This window comes from Populus nigra, chromosome 17 (assembly GCF_951802175.1).
Source record: "Populus nigra chromosome 17, ddPopNigr1.1, whole genome shotgun sequence".
NCBI classification, from domain to species: Eukaryota; Viridiplantae; Streptophyta; class Magnoliopsida; order Malpighiales; family Salicaceae; genus Populus; species Populus nigra.
In genome coordinates, this window is record NC_084868.1 from 11714116 (window position 1) to 11736169 (window position 22054).

At 32.2% G+C, this 22054-nt stretch overlaps 1 protein-coding gene across 1 annotated transcript; it reads left to right on the forward strand.

The window, feature by feature from the left end:
• Positions 1–17076: 17076 nt before the first annotated feature.
• On the forward strand, positions 17077–19803 carry LOC133676837 (BTB/POZ domain and ankyrin repeat-containing protein NOOT1-like). The gene is made up of 2 exons (XM_062098609.1): positions 17077–17835; positions 18761–19803. The coding sequence occupies exons 1-2, from the start codon at positions 17371–17373 to the stop codon at positions 19625–19627; spliced, it is 1332 nt and encodes a 443-aa protein (XP_061954593.1). The 5' UTR covers positions 17077–17370; the 3' UTR covers positions 19628–19803.
• The last annotated feature ends 2251 nt before the right edge of the window (positions 19804–22054 follow it).

Consider the following 22054-nt stretch of genomic DNA (forward strand, 5'->3'; position numbering starts at 1 on the left):
AATGGGAGACACAATTATGACTTAGGAAGAAATTTTCTAAAATTGGCTGGGGCAAAAAGGATCTGGATTTTTCTATTTCTTATATCACTACACATTATGGAAATTCAACAGAAGTTTTGGATCTTGGCTTATAAGTCCCACCATTTCCCAATCAAATTAAATGAATTATTGTGCGACCTTCCCTATCAATGGAACTTCTATCAATGGATCGATTAACCCCTTGTGACTAGCGATCAAAATTGGGATTAAGAACTAATGTTTGGTGCAATGCTAAGGTACAATATTCAAGCTCAGATCGGGAAACTTGGGCCCTAGTTTAAGAACATTATTCAATTCAATAAAACAGAAAGTAAATGACGAGAATAGCCCTGAAGCTTATCCGGTTTACACATTCCGATCACTCTGACACCATTACCTACTGGTCACAGACCCTTAACTGAAGTTACCACTGTGGATCCTTTAAAGACACAAGATTTACAGCCCTCGAAGAGAAGATGGATCAATGACAATCAGGCAAAAGGAATGAGAGAGACTTGAAAGAAAGAAAGAAGAGACGTGAGATCTCTCTCTCTCTCTCTCTCTCTCTCTCTCACCCTTCCTCTCTCATGTAGAGTCCTATAAGAGTAGCAATATACTGTTTATGGCAGGTTGTGACAGTTTTGCACGTGGGAGTCAGCGCCTCTCGAAACACATAAACACACAAAAATCTGCGAAACCTTGAAAAGAAAGAAAGAAAAACTAGTACTAATTAATGTCTGTGGCTATGGTAACTGTATAGATCAGAGGGTGATCATGGCTTCTTGACATGTGTCATAAGTTAAGGGGTGTTTGAAGGGTTATGGGGACCGTTTCTACGCTGTGTAGTAGTACGGTTTCTTAGCCGTTTTTTTGGGGGTAAAAAGTGGATCTCTAGATAGAGCTAGGAGTGTGCCTCCTCCTGCTGCTGCTGCTGCTGCTGCTGCTTGCTGCTGCTTGGGGGCAGCCTTGCTGCCGCTGCTGCCTGCTGCCTGTTAGGACGGGCTGTGTTGAGAGGTCAGGTCGTTTGTCTACATCAGCATCTTCTCACATGCACCTCTTGTCTTGTCAAATCATTTGGAATCAACGAACCTCATGCATCACATCATTGTACATATTTGTCTTTAAATACATGCACTGTGTGCAACTACATAAATACCTGTGTGTCTAAGTATATTTAATATTTTTATATATATATATGAAGCAGTAATGTTATCAATTACTTGCGAAAATACGACTGAAATCTAGATTTCATATCATAAAATTAAAAATAAAGTGGTTGTGCTGTTTTTATCGTAATAAAAATATGTAATATATAATAGATATTGTATATTCTAAACTTGTATTTGGTTAATATCACATAATAAAAAAATATATTTAGAGGACATAAAAATGAAAATATAAAATAAATCTATCTTGAAATCAATTATAGAGTAAATTTTTGTATTTATAAAACAAAAAATATATAAAAATACATGTTTCTATTGTCTTTATCCTTTCTATCTCAAAATAAACCTTGATATTATGACCCAATATTCCTTTTTCTTGGTTTTATTAATTTTTCTACCACTAAAATTTGGGTAGATTCCTAAAAGGAATTAAATATTAATGTACCTCGTATGAGACTAATACTCTTCAAGTTTAATAAAGGGTGGTGTGTCTGCTTCCTGTGTGCTATCTTTTTTCTAGCTCAATATTTTTCCTGATCCGTAGGCTTGCAGACTTAGAAAACTGTTCACAGCCCTAAATTTTCTTATTTACCATGCCTGCCTAAATTCGTGAAAAATACAAGTGAAAACAAATTTACTAAAACAATGTTTCGAAAATGTAAATACTAGACAATATTTAATCATGCAAAGCCAATCTATATATACATATATAACCTCACCATAAATCAAAATCATATATATATTTAAATATTCCTCAATTCCATTTTAAAAAGACTTTTAATTTTTTTTAAAAAATAAATTTGACTTATTTTTTCTCCTTACGATTTTCACTTTTCTTTCTTTCATTGTTTTTTATTTTTTTATTTCTTTGCAAGCCTGGCCCATTCAGTGATACCGTGTAAATTGGAAGCTTGTGCTCTGGCTTTGTTTCCCGAGCGTTTGAACAAGCTACTCCATGATGAACCAGCTAGGGGTCCTTAACATCGTTTTTATGAGTTTAATAGCCTTTTTTGATGCTCAGACTACGGTAGCACTGCACAAATAGTGGAAAATGGGGAAGTAATTCAAAACGTTGGCATCCAAATTCTCAACAGCACATAAATGACCAATGGGTGTGAATAGATGATTCATACCAAAAACACACATCTTTATGAGTTGGATTTTTAAAATAATTTTTGCTTCACATTAATCCAAAAAAGAAAGAAAGAAGGAAACATAGCTTTGGATTTAAAATTGAACCATAACTGACTAGGAATATTGAGAATATTTAGACTAGGTAAGCAAGCCAACTCTCCAAGTTTGTACATGTTTTCGTCCCATTTTTACTGCTCTTAAAGCACAAATTAACAGAAAAAAAAAAAAAAAAAAAACAGATTTGGAGCTCATATGGTCACGCTATCATTCACATTATTCCATGTATATAGACATCTGCAGCTGGTTATTTGCTAACCTTTTAGGTATTTTGAAGAAAAGAAACCTAAAAACTTGAAAATCGAAGATTACATTTCTTTTAACAATGAATAATTTATGCATGCCTCAATACTTGTCCGACTCTTTTTCATCATCTTCTTCTTCTTTCCCTTCAAATATAGGCAATTTATATATTCATAAAAAAACAATTGATTACTTAATATATTCAAAAGTTGATCTTGCTTTGAAAGGTCCAGATTGATGTCTACCGTTAACTGAAAGTTACTGTAATTAATGGTAGTCTGATACAAAATCTAACTCAACTCATTGGTGCAAAAGCAAGGGTTTGAAAGCTATGCTTTTTACAAGTTGGAGACAGCCTTTACAAACAAGTTTTTAATATAGATTTGAGTACATGTTGAGCCAAATCTCTTGTAAAGTGTACAGTTTTCTCACACTTTAATCTGGCATCTTCAACAAACACTGCTACATGTATTGGGCTAAGTAGAAACATGAGCATTGGCAAGAGAATCCTTTACAAGTTTTTACTAATGAACCTGTTTTGGTGGGACCTTTACAGGGTTCTTTGCATCTGAAATTAACCATTTCATGTCTCGGTCTTCATGGAGTTGGTGGCTCAAAGAGATCCCTTCAGAAAACTCCCAAACAAACCACTATATTGTATAATGCAGCTCTTGCGTTGCTTGCAAACAAAGATTAGGTTACAAAATAAGCTTAGTATGGGTAGGAAAGCCAGCCATCGATCAAGAACAGATGGGACCCAAACAGGGGTTTATGAGATAAGGGAAAGCCACAAATTCACTCCCACTCAAATAAGTGTTCTTCCCATGCCATGATGGCATGGTTGTCCTGGCTGGTGGAAGTCAAAGGGGTATAAGAAAGTGGGTTTGCTAGGATCCCTTCCGAGCTTTAATATAAGTGGGAGGTGGTCTCCCAAATGCCTGCAAGGTCACTCAAAAGATTTAAACACCACTATTATGTTTTTTTTTTTAAAAAAAAGAAATACAAGAGTTTTATTAATCGGTTGAAATACAAGAGTTTGCCAATTGAAAACCATGCTTTAGTTTTTTGTTCTTTTCATGGGAATTAAATAAATATATATACTCTTACATCATGGCCACAAAAGATACGTAACTATTTCATATCTCATTAATTACGTGTTTTCATATTCAATTTATAAATAATGATGAGACTAGACCCTTCATTATCTTTTTCGGTACATAATTACGAAGAGGAAAAGCGATCAGGACTCCATCCTGCAGCTTAAACCAGCAGCAACACAACAGACTGCAGTATCCAAACTTTATCGATACTAGCTAGGCCTGCGCGCTGGAGTCAATGTGAGCTTGAATATCTGGACGTGTTGCCCTCCCCGGCGTGTGCATGGTCTTGACACGAGGAATACGAAAACGAGCACAAATGCCCCTAATTAAGGATCAGCCTGTGAACTTTTTTTATGAGAGAAAAACATGACCACTGGAGTGCAAATAAGGCTCAGCCTATTAGGTAAATGATCAAAATTCATTTGATTGTTGTTAATATATTAAAAGTTGTTTTTTAAAGTGTTTTTTATTTGAAATTATTTTAATATAATATATTTTTATTTTTTAAAATTATTTTTAATATTATCACGGCAAAAAAATTTAAAAATATTAAAAATTTAATTTTCAAAAAAAAATTAATTTTAATAAAAAAACAAAATTAATCTCAATGCCAAAAAAAAAAAAAAACCTTCTTCGTGTTTATAATAATTGCATTGGCCGACACCGAATTATAGATAGTCAACCAAGCAGGTGAGATAATTCGATGCGGGTCCTACAAATAAATCAGAATATTGATTGAAAATAAAGTTCATTGATATTTAAAATCATTAAAAAAAGAATTAATCTCGATTAATGCATAAAATACTTGGAAGACATTTTTTTTATTGTCGAAAAAAAAAACCCACCCTTCTTCATGAAAGGAAAAAAATCAGCTTCAAATTGGTACTACGATTATCTATTCGTTCGTTTTTAAAATATAGATTCTATTATTATTGTCTGTCCAAAATAAATATCTACTCATAAAATTTATTCATATCCCTAATTAAGGCATCCAAATTTTGCGTTTGAAACTATTTTTAAATATTTTTAAAAAATATGTTTGACTTCAAAAAATATTAAATTAATATTTTTTAAATATTTTTAATGATTTTAATATTTAAATGTTAAAAATAAAAAATCTAAAAAAATTATTTTCAAATAATTTTAAATAAAAATTATTTTTAAAATTTATTTGAGAGTGTAGTTGCGGTTGCTTTTTAAAATATTTTTTATGCTGAAATGCATTAAAATAATTTTTTTTTTATTTTAAAAAAATTATTTTTGAAATCAACGCATCAAAATGATCTAAAACACATAAAAAATTAATTTTTAGCAAAAAAAATTAATTTTTTTGAAAACGTGGTGCAAACCGCGTTCCTTCCTTAAAGACCTATAATTAAATAAGAAATATTTTAAAGAATTGTGAATATGATTTTGTTTTTATTTTTCTGAACATTGAAGATTTGTTATATATGCTTTTTCACTATGTGCTTTTGCCGTTGAGTCCCTTTCATGGAGAAATGTTATTCCTTCAAACAATGTACACATTAATATATGCTTTAATAAGTGTTCCGTGATGCAGTGGTGATGTAGTTACAAGTAACTTTGAATATCGAATAATCATTAACGTATTATTTTTTAATGGTTATGTATTATCTTAGAATCTCAAAATCAAGGAAAATATAAATTAAACAAAAAATCCATTTATTGTTTCTTCAACCCAAAAAATAATTTTTTTTTTAAAAAAACTTTCAATTACATCAAATATTAAACACACTAATTACTTTTGCCCTGAAATCAGCTGGAGCGGTATTTTTTTCCACGGTTCGGTCTAACTTTTTATACTCCATCCCCTTAAAAGAATAACCTCATCCTTTCGCCATGTTCGTGAATCCAAGTGTCACTGTATGCACTCTTTGCTTTAATCAAAGGCACAAAATTATAACATCTGCTGTACGTCTACCAAGAAAAAGAAAGAAAGAAAGAAAGAACAGAGAGAAGCATGGAAGATTTACAGGTCATTTGCGAGTTCTTAGACGAGTTCTCTGTAAACCAATTACATGTTAAGGTTAGAATTACGATCAGGTCACCGAATCTTCTGTCAAATTACACCCTGGTTTAATCAAGGCATGATGTTAAATTAAAAAAAAAATATTCCCACATATATATGATCATTAATTGTAAAACACATCGAGAGTAAGAAATATTGTTTTTAGTTGTTCTGAATTAGAGATTGAAATTAAGATCAATTTATTCTTTGTTCTCGAGAATATCTCAATTGCTAAAGATTTTAAATTTTTGCTAGAAATTTTAAGTTTAATTAAATCATCATTATCATTATCACAAAATAGAAGTTAATTATCATAAAGATGAAAATTAATATCAATGAAAAGTATCAATAAATTAACTAGGAAAATAAATTTCATGAATTTTACGGTCTTACATGTATCACCCAAATAATAAGATTTTAATATCATATCAAAAAATTATTTTAACATAAAATCTTAAATTGTTAAGTAAAATCTTGAAATATAATATATACAATTCTTTAAACATTGATTATAGCCTCCTCTAGCAATTTTGTAGAGCACAAACGAAACTAAACTGAAAAGATTGAGTGAATTATATATCCTCTTAATAAGTAGGACAACATCATTAGTGACTTCAAATCGGGCTCTAGATGGATCAAAATATAAATATGTTTGTTTTCTTCTCCATGGATTTTTATTTTTTAAGCCACATGAATGGTTTACATGATTAATTATATATGTGTCATCAATTGAGGACGAATCTTTGTCTCTTTTTTTCTCTCTATCTCAAGTTCATCATAAGTGAATGATGAATGAATTATGTAATACTAAATCATTGAATTAAGTTATTGTTTCCATGAAAGTGGGGGTATGCAAGCTTCACATACATAAATTAAGCAGCGCCACATACACACACACAAACATTCATAAAAAACGTAGATCTTCTTTATCATTTTTCCCTTTTTTTTTTAAAAAAAAAAAACAGGTAGGTAGGCTTGTGGCATGCAAGAAATCTTCAACACGCTAAATTGCTAACATGATTGCTTGAAAAAAATTCTCACCAAGTTGGCTAGCATTTTCAGATGATCTTTCTCATTCATTCAACAGTGGTCAAACGGGTTAATCATAGATGTCAATGGCTAATGATGTAACGTCAAGACCATGTGGAAATATAGCAAATCTTTCGAAATAGTACAGGTGGCAAACCACAAATGGTCAAAAGCTTTATTAGTTAACTTAGTGTTTGTCACCTTTAGGGGTCTATCATTTCACCAAGTCAAAAACTGGCCGACCTTCCATTGATAAAAACATGATGTTGCCCTCGCCACCAAAACCCTAAGAGATTGATGGACAACGAAGAGAGGGTTCCTGAGTCTTTAAGAGATATCGCTTCAGAGCCTTAATTGGTGGAGCGTGCACAATATTGAAGGATTCCCTTGATGAATGGGAGAATTGGGTAGCTTTTGTTTCTGAGCTGACTCCAAATAATCCACCACTACAAATGGCAAAACTAATCGTGGAATTTTGACCCTACGTCCTCCACAAAACTCCTCGTATACAAATCCGCAATCACTTCCCTTACATGGAAAATTGTCCATGTTACTACCGACTTACTAGACATCGAGATTTTATAAGATACATAGGACAACCTTACTAAATTCAAATGGGTTCCACCTAAGAATCCCCAAGTCCAAAGTCAAAATTGTTCCTATCATTTGTATCCATTCAATATTAGACATAACTTAGGTGGAGTACCATTCACCAAATCTATCTCCCATATGGAGAATGTATCTTCATAACAATCCTAGCAAATTTTTCTTCTTCAAAGCCTTGGAGTGATCAGATAAAACTTTGAATATCTGTCCACCCTGGACTCTTTGACTCTCAAGATCGAAAGACCCTGCGAATAGACAAGACTGAAATGGACATGTATAGCTGTTTCTATTTGGAAAAACCTTCAGGGAGATGACTGGTCAATTCTTGTTAGCTGAGTCTTTGATAAATGATTGGCGATATCATCACCAAGTTCAGCTCAGCAAACTTGGTTTTTTAAAATCTCTTCAGGGTCTCGACTGACTTGTGCCGTTTGGAAAGAAATATACTGTTGTAATAAGTAACTAATAATTCAGCTCAATTGTCCTCTTCTCTTGACTGTATGTATTTAGTCAGTAAGGTGAACTTTGAAAGTGATGAAGCAATGCCATTTTATTGAATCCTGGGTGTATGTGTATCATTTATGAGATACACATGTGGAACAGCTATGGTTTTTCCAATTTGAAAACGAAGGTTAAATGTATCGAGCCCGCAATGGTGACTTCAATTGAGGAGTGGGGGTGCCTAATTAAACTCTAAAAGGGTTTCGTGATCTTAAAAGACCCTATCCCTATATGGCTAGAGTGTCTGATGAACGGTACTCCCTACGGAGAGCTTGAGTGCCTCCTTGGGGTTCGAATATATCTTCTTCCTTGTCTTTGAAAATAATGAAGAGACATCTATTAATTACTAGGTGTTTGAAACATCCAATTCGATAAGAGCTATAATTATTCGTTTTGTAGAAATCTAATAATTTAGGCCATTACTCAATTGATGATTCATTAAAGTTAATATAAAAAACTTTCTCTAAAAAACATGCGTTAAAGTTAGTATAAAAAGAAACAAATATGTGATTATCACACGCACAAACTGATTATTATTTAGAAAAAAGAGGAAAGAAAATCAAATTTGCTTAAGAGTTACGAAAAAATTGCTCCAATATTCATGTCATGTGTGAAATTATGAAAAATTCATGGCAAGGCCAATGTTACCATGTACGTATAGAGACTGGCTCCCATTCTTGGCTACTTATCCCTGAACTCCAAGTAAAACGTTTTGGATTTCTCTGTGGATATGAAAATAACTAAAACCCCACCTCTCTGCGAGATGCTTAAAAGGCTTGCATCGATCAATAGCTAAAAGGACAAAATACCTAAACAAACAAGCTAATCTCAACCCGCAGTTTTGGCTTTGTACTTGGACGGTGAACTCTTGTTGCAAACATTTTCTTGATTTTTTTGTTATTCGGGTACAAAAAGCTACCTAGATTAGTTCTGATCATTTCATTTTAACCACATTTAATTAAAGAGATTCATGAAACACGAATAAATAACATTTTATTTTTGTTGTTTGTTTTAAAAGCGAAAACTATTAAAAAAATTAAAAAAACTCGGGGTTTTAATTATTATAGCATATAAGGAGAATCATTGCAGATTCAAATAATATAATAATAATTTTTTCATTCATTGCTCTTAACTACTAAGAGCAAAATCGTATTTTCAAAGGAATTCAAATGTTATTTGTGGATTGATAAGAGATAATTTTTCTAATATTATTAGTCTAGTAGCCATGTATTGTAATTATAATAGTCATCCCATAAGTAAAGAAACAAAGATCTCATCAACAATCCAAACATGTGCTTAGATGATACCATCTAATTAGAAAAATTATAAAAACAAAAAATGTAAAGATAGAACTTGTAGCTATGAAAGAGAATCTTGCAGTTCCTCTCCCTAAGACATTGTTCCAATAAAAGAACAATTGTCATATGGAGGGATATAGTATTAAATACATAAGTGATTAACTTTGATTCAAATAGGAGATTGTTAGTGCATATGTCTTTGTAGTCAATCAGGTAATTACATGTGATATTGACTTTATTCATGTAAAAACTATATTTTAATTTATAAAAGCATTCTTTATCTTTAATATTCATTTAAGTTTGATTAATAGAGTGAGAATAAAGTTCTTGGGACAACAACATTTTATGTGACATTGACTTTATTCATGTAAAAAATATATTTTAATTTATAAATGCATTCTTTATCTTTAATATTCATTTAAGTTTGATTAATAGAGTGAGAATAAAGTTCTTGGGATAACAACATTTTATAAAGAAAATTATAAAATGGTTATAATTATGAGGATTTTTATTGTATCAAAGCATTATTCCTAATATTCTTAGTCAATTCTCTATTAAAACTAGATATTAATGAGAATCACATATCTGTTTTTTTTCCATTGAGATTAAAATTTTAAAAGGTCGCCGCGATAGATGTCCGAGTGTGATAACGGTGTCAGGAGAAAACATGATATGATAGAGTATATGCACTTCATGCTCGAATGTTTAAATCAAAACTTTTTTAAAAGGAATTACAATTCTAAACCTACAATAATCAAGTAAGGACTTTATTGTGTAAATTTTATAATAATTATCTTGAAATAAAATATGTGATTTCCTATAGAGGATAAAATGATATTTTATCATTAATAAGAATATTAAATTTTTTCTATAAATATAATGTTACGCCTTATATTTATTTCGAGATGAGTTCAATATAAAGAAAAAAACGTTAGAACTAAAGGCATAACAATCTTTCTTTCTTTTAACAAGCTTTAAGAGATCTCTAATTAGATAAAACACATGGATTGTTGTTAGAGGATAGACAATTAGATGGTTTATGATTTAAGACAACTCAGCCTTAAAGAGTTGATCAGACCCTAGAAAAAAGAATTGATCTTTAAATGATTTTCATACAAGCTCTTAGTAATCTTATGTTGTCTAATGAGATCTACGGGATTCTTAACGAATTTTATAATATTGTTTCCATTATGTTCATGTCTTTCAAGAAATTCAATGTAAAGAACTCTTAACCATTTGTTCTTTGAGCCAATATAAATTGAAATGGTCATTATAGAATTTGGAAGATAATATAACACGGATCTAGGTCTATGTAAGGTATGGCTGGGAAATTTTATTGGGCATAAGGAGTAATTAGTGGCATTCTATTAATTAAAGGTGTTCATGGATATAGTTGGGTTGAGTTTGGATCCATAATTGTATCTAACTCAACTTTTAATATTTTATAAAATTATAAACCCGACCCATTCAGTTAATCTTGAACTTAAGCATGTTGGGATAAATTTCTTATGAATATTATAGATATTTATGAGTTGGGTTTATAATTTTAATTTTCATGTGTTTGACTTAATTAGAACTAAGATTTGAGCTCAATAAATTAGCATAAAACTTGTTATAATTTGTAACAAATAATTTAGATTTAATATACCAATCGATTAAAATGAAATAATCAAGTGCAAAAAAAGAAGTACATAATATATAACAACAAATCAAGTTGGTTGTTAAGGGGTATATAGGTTGGGTTAAGTTGATCGAGTTTCAAAAATCTTTATCTGTCACCTAACCTATGATATTCATTTCTTAGATTTTTTTACCCAATATTATCTATAATATCTACATTATCAAACTTTGATGGGTCGGGTTAGATTAGATAAATATTACTGATGGACTAGTTTTTTTTTACTATCCCTACTGATAGTTACTCACTGAGATCTACTCTAAAAAAGATATAAAAACAAGGAGAAATTAAAGAGAAATCTTAGATGAATATATTCTTATTACTTTTTGATGCGTCATGAATTTTATTATCTCTTATACATGTATGTGTATCTTTCTTCAAAGTAGATTCCTACGAGTAACTATTAGAATACCACTAGTAATTACTCGTTATACACCATTATTTTTTTTCAGGTATGGCCATGGGAGAAGGTAATTTAAGCTTGATATATAATTATCTAAAATTAGATTTGATGTTTTTTTTATATTTTAATTTAAACCTTTTTTAAAAAAAATATTCAAACACAACGGAAGTCCAATAATAAACACATCATAAAACTAAAACTAAGACTAGCATTTTTTTTCGTTGGGTATTTCGCTACACAATAAGAAATTGTCATTCAATTATTTTATCATCGTTCCATCATTTGTAAGATTAGAACCTGAATTAATACAAGTTTAATTCGATAGGACGTCCACTTGAAAACAAAACAAGCAATTTCATTAGCCATACCGCTACTTAAATCGGTGTGTTTTTGTCAATTGTTGGGGTTACATCAATACACGAGAGCGCATGAATTTAAAATGAAAACCCAAAGAAAAAGACTCGATCGGCCTTGTTTTCTTGATTTATTTAATGCTAGGGAAATGGGAAAAGGTGAGGGAATAAATAAAGAAGAAAAAGAGTAAAAGAGGGGTTGAAAGGACTCCTCAACAAACAAAAAGGACCGAATTGAAATCTCCTTTATGAATGGGCAGGGACAGTTTTGCAGCAACTTGAAAGTGCCTACAGAAAACGTGAATCAACGCACCCTGTGTGTAATTAATAATGCATTTCTGGGTCACGAACGTCTAGATCTAAATAAAGAATTAAAAAAATAATGAAAGTGATGAACAAAGAACTTCATTTTCAATCGATTAAGCCAACACCTTTATACATATAAAAATAAATTCTCAAGGCCAAAAGAAGCAGAAGGGGACCATACACTTGAGAGAGATTTCACACTATATGGCACCAACTTGGTTATATAATATTAATGAAACTATTGTTTTGCGCCTTAGAGATAAGAGTGAATTAAAGCATTAATTTGATCTTAATATTCTTTCCTAATGCGGCATCCTAGAATATTGTTCTTTCACTTAAGAATGCCGCTATCCCTTTAAGGCAATATTTCGATGGAATATTCATGATTATTACCTCTAATATTTTAATGAAAGGGGAACCAATGTTCTCTAATTCGGTCCGACCACATAATTTGGGCAAGCCATGCAAGCTATTGGCCAGATAGCTATGCAATCCAATTTATAAAGAAAAACCATTAATATATATATATATATAAGTGAAAGCAAACAACAAGGCAGGATTTAATAACGTGTGTTGCGCTCGTCACCACAGCCATTAACTTAGGTTTGAACACCGATTGGGAGGTGGGTTGGTTAGGCTCACCTTCCAGTCTGATAAAAAAGATCCGATCTAGAGGCCGATTCGGCTTTAAACTAGGTAGGCGTTAACGTCGGTTAGTGGACCAACTTCAATTTTATTTTTTACTGACTTAGCTCTCGTCAAGCTAGTCTCTTAACACTGTTGAAAACCTTTTGAATCCCCCGTTGAGAAAATAATAATTTTAAATTTGATTAAAACCAATTGTAAAGATGTTTGAGTGAGAGTTTTCTTCCGTGATAAATTAAAAGTATGGTGAGTTAAGATAGGAGCCGCTTTATTAAGGTAAATAAAGGTCTTGATAAAATTATAAACTCAACCTTTTAAAATATTTAAGAAATATTTTTATTATTATTTATATATAATTGATAAGTAAGATCTTAAAATAATCTTCATTTTATATTTAGGGTTCTTTGTTAAGTAAAGGTAATTTTTATTTCATAAAAAATAATTAATAAAATAATTTCGCTGCATTAACTAGAGATGTTTAATTGGAAATATTTTTTCCACGTTAATGTTAATATAAAATTTTTCAAGAACTGCTAAATCCACACCAATATCATATTGCTGGATTAATGTTAGCAATGCAACTTGCATTAAAAAAAATATACTTCAAATATTATGCTAATATAGATTTAATGATGCCAATAAATGCGACAACCAATGGACAAGAAATACATCACTGAAGTTATAATCTTCTGCTATGATGAAAATAGTTAAAAAAACAGAGAAAAGAAATTAAATGAGAAGGACACATCCATCCATTGGGCTCGAGATGGAGTGAAAAAAAATAAAATTCTTGAAAGTATTTATAAACACAAAAACAAATATAATTTTAATAACAGAACCTGTAGGAATAAGATGGTTTTCATTTTTAGATGATTTTAAGAGTATATTTGTATAAAAATATACTAAATTAATGTGCTTTTTAATGTTTTTCATTCATTTTATATATTAAAAAAATATAAAAAATTTAGTGTAGACTACCAGCACGCACTTGATCAGCTGTGCCTGGGGCATGATGGGCAGCTAATGGCTACCTAACTACGAGTACTGAGCTACAGAAAGTGTGGAGATGGTCTTTGGACAGAGGTTGTGTAATGTAAATAAACTCTTGTCATGGAAGGTAGAGAGAGAGAGAGAGAATAAAAGGAAAAGGTGAGGAGTGAAAAGACAAGTCAAACGTCAAATCGAGGGTCTTGAAATCATAAGACAGTCAGTGGATGTGTTGTCAATCAATATGATTTTGTTGCTCAATAATAATAATAATTTTTATATTTATTTTCCTTTTCGAATTTTTATTAATAATAATAATATCAAAGCAAAACAAAAGGGGCAAAACAACAGCTACTTTTCTCCCCTTTGCTTTCCTTTGCCTACCGCACAACACCGAGTCATTAATCATATTATTAAAGAGTTTCTTTTACACTGCGTTTCCAACTGTATTTTTACGTGTTTTAATAATACATCAATTTGATATTAAAAAAATATTAGATTAATGATTTTTCCCCTTAATTTCCTTCATGATTTTGAATTGATAATGTAAAAAATAAAAAAATAATAAAAAACATACACCATGAAAAAGTTTAAAATTCTTTTATTTTTTTCTTTGTTTTATAGTAATTTTTGGTATTTTCAAATCATTATAACACACTAATTTTAAACAAATAAAAATAATATCTTTTCCATATATTTTAAATAAAAAACATTTAAAAAAAATATGTATCAAACAACACGAACAAATAGCATCCAAAACAAACACTCTTTGTGCCTGTGCACGTGCCGGGTCTTGTCTCACGTGCAGGAGGTCGGGCCCCCGCCCCTTCAAAATATTATTAATTAAAATTGATTATGTTGGGCACTAGTCCCAATATTTATGAACATGAACCCTCAAGTCCCGGCCGACACGGTTTCCAAAGAGCCCAATTTCCAGCCCCCCACACCCTCTTAATTCCATGTTTTTGAAGTCCACATTTTACATCTATCTAGCTACAAGGAAGGAGCACATGCCACTTCTTCAATTATTTTCTATCGTTTTCATTTCTTGTCCATCTTTCTTATTTACGAGTCCTTGTCACCCATACGTTCTTGTGTTGAATTTTCTTCTTCTTTTTTATTTTATTTTATTTTTATTTTTATTTTACTCTCTCAGTCGCCTCCATATAGTAGTGGTGGTGACAATGTAATGATGGTGTTTAGAGCATGTGGTTGGTAAATAAATAAAAATTGAGGACAAACTTTTCCCTACTAACTTTGAGGTTACCTTTCTTAGGTATCATTATTAATATTCACTTTCTAGCTTGGTTTGTTTAGTGTTCATTCACCCTTGTCTTCTATAAAATACATTAGAGCTAGTACCTTGTTGGGGCTAGCTTTTGTAAAACTCCTCCTAGTCATTTGTAACAAAAATATTATAATTTAATTACGTATATGTAACAAAAAATCTCACCTCGTAGACAAGATCGATTTGCTATGTATTGAAATCTTAAGTAGTTAATTAAAGAGAAATTATGATACTAAATGTTGTATTAACCATCCTACCTGGCTAAATTGGGTCCTCGATTTGATTAATTAACCGAGTCAAGAGATTCGGGGAAATTAATGGGTTTTGCCTGCCAAAGACCGCCATATCTTCATGCTTAAATGAAGATTAATGACAACAATAATTCATTGGCATACTTCTTAAAATAGGCGAAGAGTGGGTATTTGGAACAGGTAATTGGTTATTATGTAATCTAATTGGGATTGATTTTGGATAATAGATTATTAATGTGGATTCTTGTCATGTCTCTGCTAACATCAACAGACTGCAGGGATCTGTGGTTAATTTCCCGAAGAGTTTTGACAAGAAAAAATTAAAAAAAAATAATAATTAAGTGTTAGTTGGCCCTTAAGAAAATACAGGAACAGATTCTTTTTGAAGTTATAACTTTTGTCTTTTGTGGATAAAAAAAATAAGATATCAAATAATCCAAAAAAATTAAAAATAAATAATAATTAACAATTGAAAATCAACAAATGATTTCTATCTACGTGTTTGTCTATATATTGAGAAATTTAAACTATTTAAATGCATTATGTGCAGAGAACATTTTGTAGCCCTTGATCTGCATTTTCAGTCCAAGATCATACTGCGAAAGTGCACATATTAAGGCCTCGTGTAGTGAAGAATATAGCACAAGCTAGTATTTTTGACGAGCATATATACTCTTTTCTTTCTTTCTTTCTTTTTTCCCTCTTGATAAATATTTTTATTTTACAAGTTGAGTTTATATAATCTAGAAATTGGTCACAAAGGGCAAAAAATACGAAGTCATATATATATATACTGAATGAAGTACGGTTTAAGGCAAATTATACTGTTAAAGAAGAAAATAAAAAGGAATAGGAATAGAAAAGGCCTTGATTCCAGTCAAAATAAAGGGGGGAAACCTCATCGCATCTTGACCACAAAAGTAAGAGTTCAATTTTTCTAATGATACCTTGTCACTCTCTATGTATTATATTAATTAATTCCTAAGTATGTTTAGAGCTTTTACATCTATTTTTTTATATTATAAGGGTAATTTATTTTTGAGGGATATCATATCAATTGAACTTCAAAGTTTTTTTTATCAATAGATTTTATTTATCGTATCAAAGTTATATTATAAGGGTTTATGGTTCGTTCAATAAAAAAAGAAATATTAAATAAAAAATCACTTAAACAAAATAAATATGAAGGTAAGCTATGCTACTATGTCATTCACTCCTATATGTCATTCACTCCTATATATATATATATATATATATATATATATATATATATATATATATTTTTTAATTTTCAATGATAAATGATATTTCTAAATTAATTTATGTGTTAACCAAGACTATATTTTTTTCTGAATAATTTCAAAAATTAATACTTCATTAGCATCTATTCAAAGAAATTTAATAATTTTTTATGATACTTATTAGTTTATTAATTACATTTATAAGAGAATCTAAAATCCTCTAAATGTAATTAAACTAATTTTAAAAAGTGAACAATTCCTCGACGATACAGTACCAGTCTCACGGTTTGAATCCAGAAAATCAAGAAAGAATGCATAGCTACTTTATTAGCAAGGCAATTCCTCGAAGTTACTCTTACATATTTATTTTTTTATGACTTAAGCATGCTTAAAAGAGATTTTAAAAGTCTCTAATTACAATTAAACTAATTGCTGCTCCTTCCTGATCAACCAGATACAAACAAAGTGATATGTTAAAAATAGATGAATGAACATGGTCCCATCACAACAATAGTCAACACCCTTATTTAAGTCATAAGAATAAATATATATCATTTTGCATTTGCGTGTAGTTTTTGCTCAGAAAACTACATGTACTCGTACGTCCACATAATTATTTTAAGTATATATCATAAGCAGTAAATCTCTCTCAATAATTAAATATTAATAATCCTAATAAATCTCATCATTATTATTTATTTTTCACCCCTTTTTTTTTAAAACCTCGGCCGCCCAGAATAGCCATTCATATTGCCCCCCCCCCCCCTCCATCTATCGAGAGAGAAAAGAATCTCTTTCTTTCTCTTTCACAAATATACAGTAACACACTAACCCCATCATCATCCTTAGCAAGAACACAGGAAAAAAAATGAAGTCTTCTTATCTTCTCTTCCTCTTGTTAACTGTCCTTCAGCCTTCACTCTCTTTTCTTTCCTTCCTGCTCTTTATTATATAATTATATATATATATATATAGATAGATAGGACGAGGCAACCCTAGCTAGTAAACAAAACCATATATTTGTTCATTTTGAAGACATGACTCTTGAAGACTCTCTAAGAACTCTGTCTTTAGACTACCTTAATCTTCTAATCAATGGCCAAGCTTTCTCTGATGTAACTTTCAGCGTAGAGGGCCGGTTAGTTCATGCTCACAGGTGTATTTTAGCAGCGAGAAGTTTGTTTTTCAGGAAGTGTTTTTGTGGACCTGACCCACCATCTGGGTTAGACCCATCTGGATCAAGGATAAACCTGGTTGGATCACCAGGTTCAAGGTCTAATGTGATATCAGTTAACTCTGTGGGGTATGAAGTGTTCTTGTTGCTGTTACAGTTCTTGTATAGTGGACAAGTCTCTATTGTGCCACAAAAACATGAGCCAAGGCCTAATTGTGGCGTGAGAGGCTGTTGGCATACACATTGCACCTCAGCCGTTGATCTTGCTCTTGACACTCTTGCTGCCGCTAGATACTTTGGTGTTGAACAGCTTGCAATGCTCACTCAGGTCTTTCTTCCTTGTATAGTCCAGTCATATATAGCAGCTCGTTATGATCATTTCAAGATTTTCTTTCTCTCTTCACTTCTTCTCCCTTTGTCTCCTCTCTTTTCTCTCAAAATCTTGATGAGTGTGTAGAGTAGTACTCTTATGTTTTTTTTTTTTTTTTTTGGTTTTTGGGAAGTGGGAAGGCGTTTTTGTGTTGGGTTTTTTATTTTCTCTTTTATTTTTGTTGTGAGGGAAATTTTACTATCCCATGATCAAGTGGCTGAGGGGTTGTGTCTTGTGTGATATTTCAATTGGTTTCTACCTAGCTTTCATGTTCATCTCAAGCAGTTGCAGTTGAGTTTGATCCCACACTCATTTATAGTGCTTTATATTCAAGCACTAAGTCGCTTGGCATTTTCTTTTGTAGTTGGAGATGGTAATTCAATAATTGTTTCAATTTTCTCTTAACAGTTTTGTGGGCTTTTCTTCTACTTTTCTTCTCATTAACTTCTGTTCTTTCTGCTGTTGATATATAGTTATCAAACACTATAGCACTATTTTCATTTAAGTCAAATGTTCATTTTGTCCATGTTAGATAAGTGTTTTTTCTTGATTTCATGTATCATTTTTGGTTGCTGGAGTTGAGATTTTCAATCTTTGTGCTGTACATATAGCCTAGACTTTCTAAATTTAGTTCTTCATCTCCAGTCTTGTCTTCCACAGTATGCTCACCAAATCTATGCCAAACAAGCACTTTCCCCATTTGGGTATATAAGATTGTGAAAAAGAGATGGACAGGATAAACAAAATTTTTACATGAAACATCCCATCATACACCAAAACAGGATGGACTAAATGCAATTGATCGTAAAGAAATTTTTTCCATTTGCAGCTAAATTCATGTACCAATGCTCTAATTATTATTCCCTTGTTTTCTGTTCCTCAGAAGCAATTGGCTAGCATGGTAGACAACGCCTCAATTGACGATGTGATGAAGGTTCTTATAGCTTCAAGAAAGCAAGATATGCACCAACTTTGGACTACTTGCTCCCATCTTGTGGCCAAATCAGGCCTACCACCAGAAGTCCTAGCTAAACACCTTCCAATTGATGTTGTGGCCAAAATTGAAGAACTACGACTCAAATCATCCATTGCTCGTAGATCATTAATGCCTCACCATCACCACCATCTCCACGATCTTACTGCAGCTGCTGATCTTGAGGACCAAAAAATTCGAAGAATGAAAAGGGCATTAGACTCATCTGATGTTGAACTAGTTAAGCTTATGGTAATGGGAGAAGGCCTCAATCTCAATGAAGCATTGGCTTTGCATTATGCTGTTGAGAACTGTAGCCGAGAAGTGGTCAAAGCCTTGCTTGAACTTGGTGCAGCTGATGTTAACTATCCGGCAGGGCCCGCAGGGAAAACCCCACTTCACATTGCAGCAGAAATGGTGTCACCGGATATGGTCTCAGTACTTCTTGATCACCATGCTGACCCTAATGTTAGAACCGTCGATGGAATCACCCCTCTTGACATTCTTAGAACACTTACCTCAGATTTCTTGTTCAAGGGGGCAGTCCCGGGTCTAGTTCACATTGAGCCCAACAAGCTTAGGCTGTGTCTTGAGCTTGTCCAATCCGCAGCTTCGGTTCTTTCACGTGAAGAAGGGAGTGTGAATGCAACTACTTCAAATCCTATTTATCCACCAATGAGTGATGAACATAATAGTAGCCATAGCAGCCAGAGAGACCATCATGCAATGAGTCGACATGATCCAACAATGTACCGCCATCACTCTCATGACTTCTAGTTCAAGCCTACCTAAGCTCTCTCTTTATAATTATATAGCAATGATGGAGGATCAGGAGAGTAAAATGCTTCATGAAAGTTCATGAAGATTATTATTGGATTATATTTATATAACCCCCCCCCCCCCCCCCCCCCCCTGTCATCAATCTTCAATCACTTCTTTCACTTGTTGCCTTTTGTTTCTTGTTCTCTTTTTCTCTCTGTTCTGTTTGGGGTGTTTCTTTTGGTTTTTGTAGGCTTTCAATGATTCATCATATGAGAATGCAGTTTCATTGGAGATGGGATACATCTTTTCTGATCTCTCATGGGGATGAGAGACAAGGAGAATCTGAGTTTTTGCTCTCTTGAGGAGAAAGAGACGCAGGTCAATCTTTTCAAACCTGGCCTGTCAACTCCTTTGTATTTATTGATAGTATCTAATATCATGGCCTATTTATTGTGCCCTTTTATTTTCTTGTTTCCTCCACCCCCCCATCCCATCACCTAAACATTATATATATATATATATATATATTAAAAGAAAAAATATTAACTGACCCATGCTTAACATTTAATTACACAATAAGAGTCATTTAAAATATAGCTAGGAAACGTAAATTACAAGGGAGATTTTGGTGTCTAATATTGATGGTGGGGTTTCTTTAGTTCATCATAGGCTTTGTTTGGACTTGGATGATATATATTATAATGGGGGAAATGAGCTGTCTCTTTTCTCCTTCACGTTTCTTTTCTAAGCATTCATGGGCTTTTGAGAAAGCTTGATTGGATGCAGTTTTGTCTTAATTAATATTTAGAAGAAAATCATGTGGTCATGTACAATTTGATTGGTTGTCCTCCATGAATGCAGCATCGAGTGTGACTACACAGGACAGCTTAATATATTCGTATTATCTAATTGAGGATTCCCTTCAGGTAATCCTCTTTTTTGTCCCCCTTGCCTTATTTGGTCTCTTGTAGTAACTCCTAGAGACTTACAGCTAAAACCCTAGATGGTTTTAATATACTAGTTTCTAAACTAATGGGTATGTTGTTCCCTTGCTGATCATCCTTGACGTCTACTCTATTTTCTTGCAGTCTTGGGATTCCTTCAGCCCCTCCTTTTTTTTAAGCCAGTTGCATGCTATAAACCTTGTGCTTACTTCATTGCCAGACCTCCCTCTTTTGAATGCTGTCCATTACTTATTTCAAAGTTATTTCTTATATTCAAGTGTTCTTTGATGTGGAATTTGTCATAAAAGTTAAATCAGCACTTGTTAGCCACTCATTATTCTTTGTTAGAATAGTCAAAAATCAAAATGCATGTTTCCCAGCCAATGGAGCTTCATGCCTGTTCTAGCACTTAAGAGTTTTACCCCCCAATTAGGGATTTTCGTACATGAATCGACCATGTGATGGAACATAGTAGAAAAGGAGAGTTTTCTGCAATCTTCTTTCACCTACTTTAAATTTGCCTTTCATAATGTCGATCGTGGCAACATGTGCATGGTATATTCTATCATCTCAGTGGTCTCAAAGGTCAGCTTGATTTTGCTAGTAGATATTGATATTCTGAGGCAACGTCATGAACATTATCTGCTTTCAACTTGCTCATGATGATAAGTTTTTGAGTGGCTCCTCTTTTATTTGTAAAAGACCTGATAACATTATTTTCTTAGTTTAATTGGAGATGACCTAGCTACTACGTGAGTGACTTAATATAATTTTCAGCACTATATCTATACTCCTTAATGACGTTTATATTTAGATAGATAGATAGCCCTAATGAAATTATGTGGAATTGTGAAGAAAATATTTGAGCATCAGGAATGGGGCATGCATGGTGAAACATTTAATGTGAATTTATTCAAAAAGGAAAATAGGCAAAGCAATCTCCTGCCAAAGTTCTTCTGTTTTGCGTGTTTGCTGAAAGTGTCATAACAATTTGTTGACCATATGCAAGTCCCAGTCCCTAGGTTTTTTTTTTTTTTTTAGCATTTGTCAAGAGAAATGTAATTGGATTCAAATGGATAGAAATGTGAGATTTCATGGGTATATAATATTCCTATGTTTGGCATGGAAGGGGTCGTCAGATTTTTATTGAAATCTGAGTCTCAACAAAAGGCATCTTGGGGCAATAGAGATTATCTTCGCCTTCTTGCCTTTCACTCTCACAGCAGAAAATTCGAATGTATAGCCTTTAGCTATTCTATCGCAAGTACACTATCAATTCTCACATTTGTTTATACAGAATTCTAGAATGATTTTTTTGAGCATAGCAATTTGCTATTAGCATCAAAGGGTTGACAATTGAATCTTTCTTCTTATTAGCCGAAAATTAGAGTGTCTTGGTTGCTTCTTGTTTCATTTGAAATCCATCATAGTTAATTTACACTAAGACAACGTATACATCTCTTCCAAGTTCAATCTAGTTTCCCATTATTTTTATGAG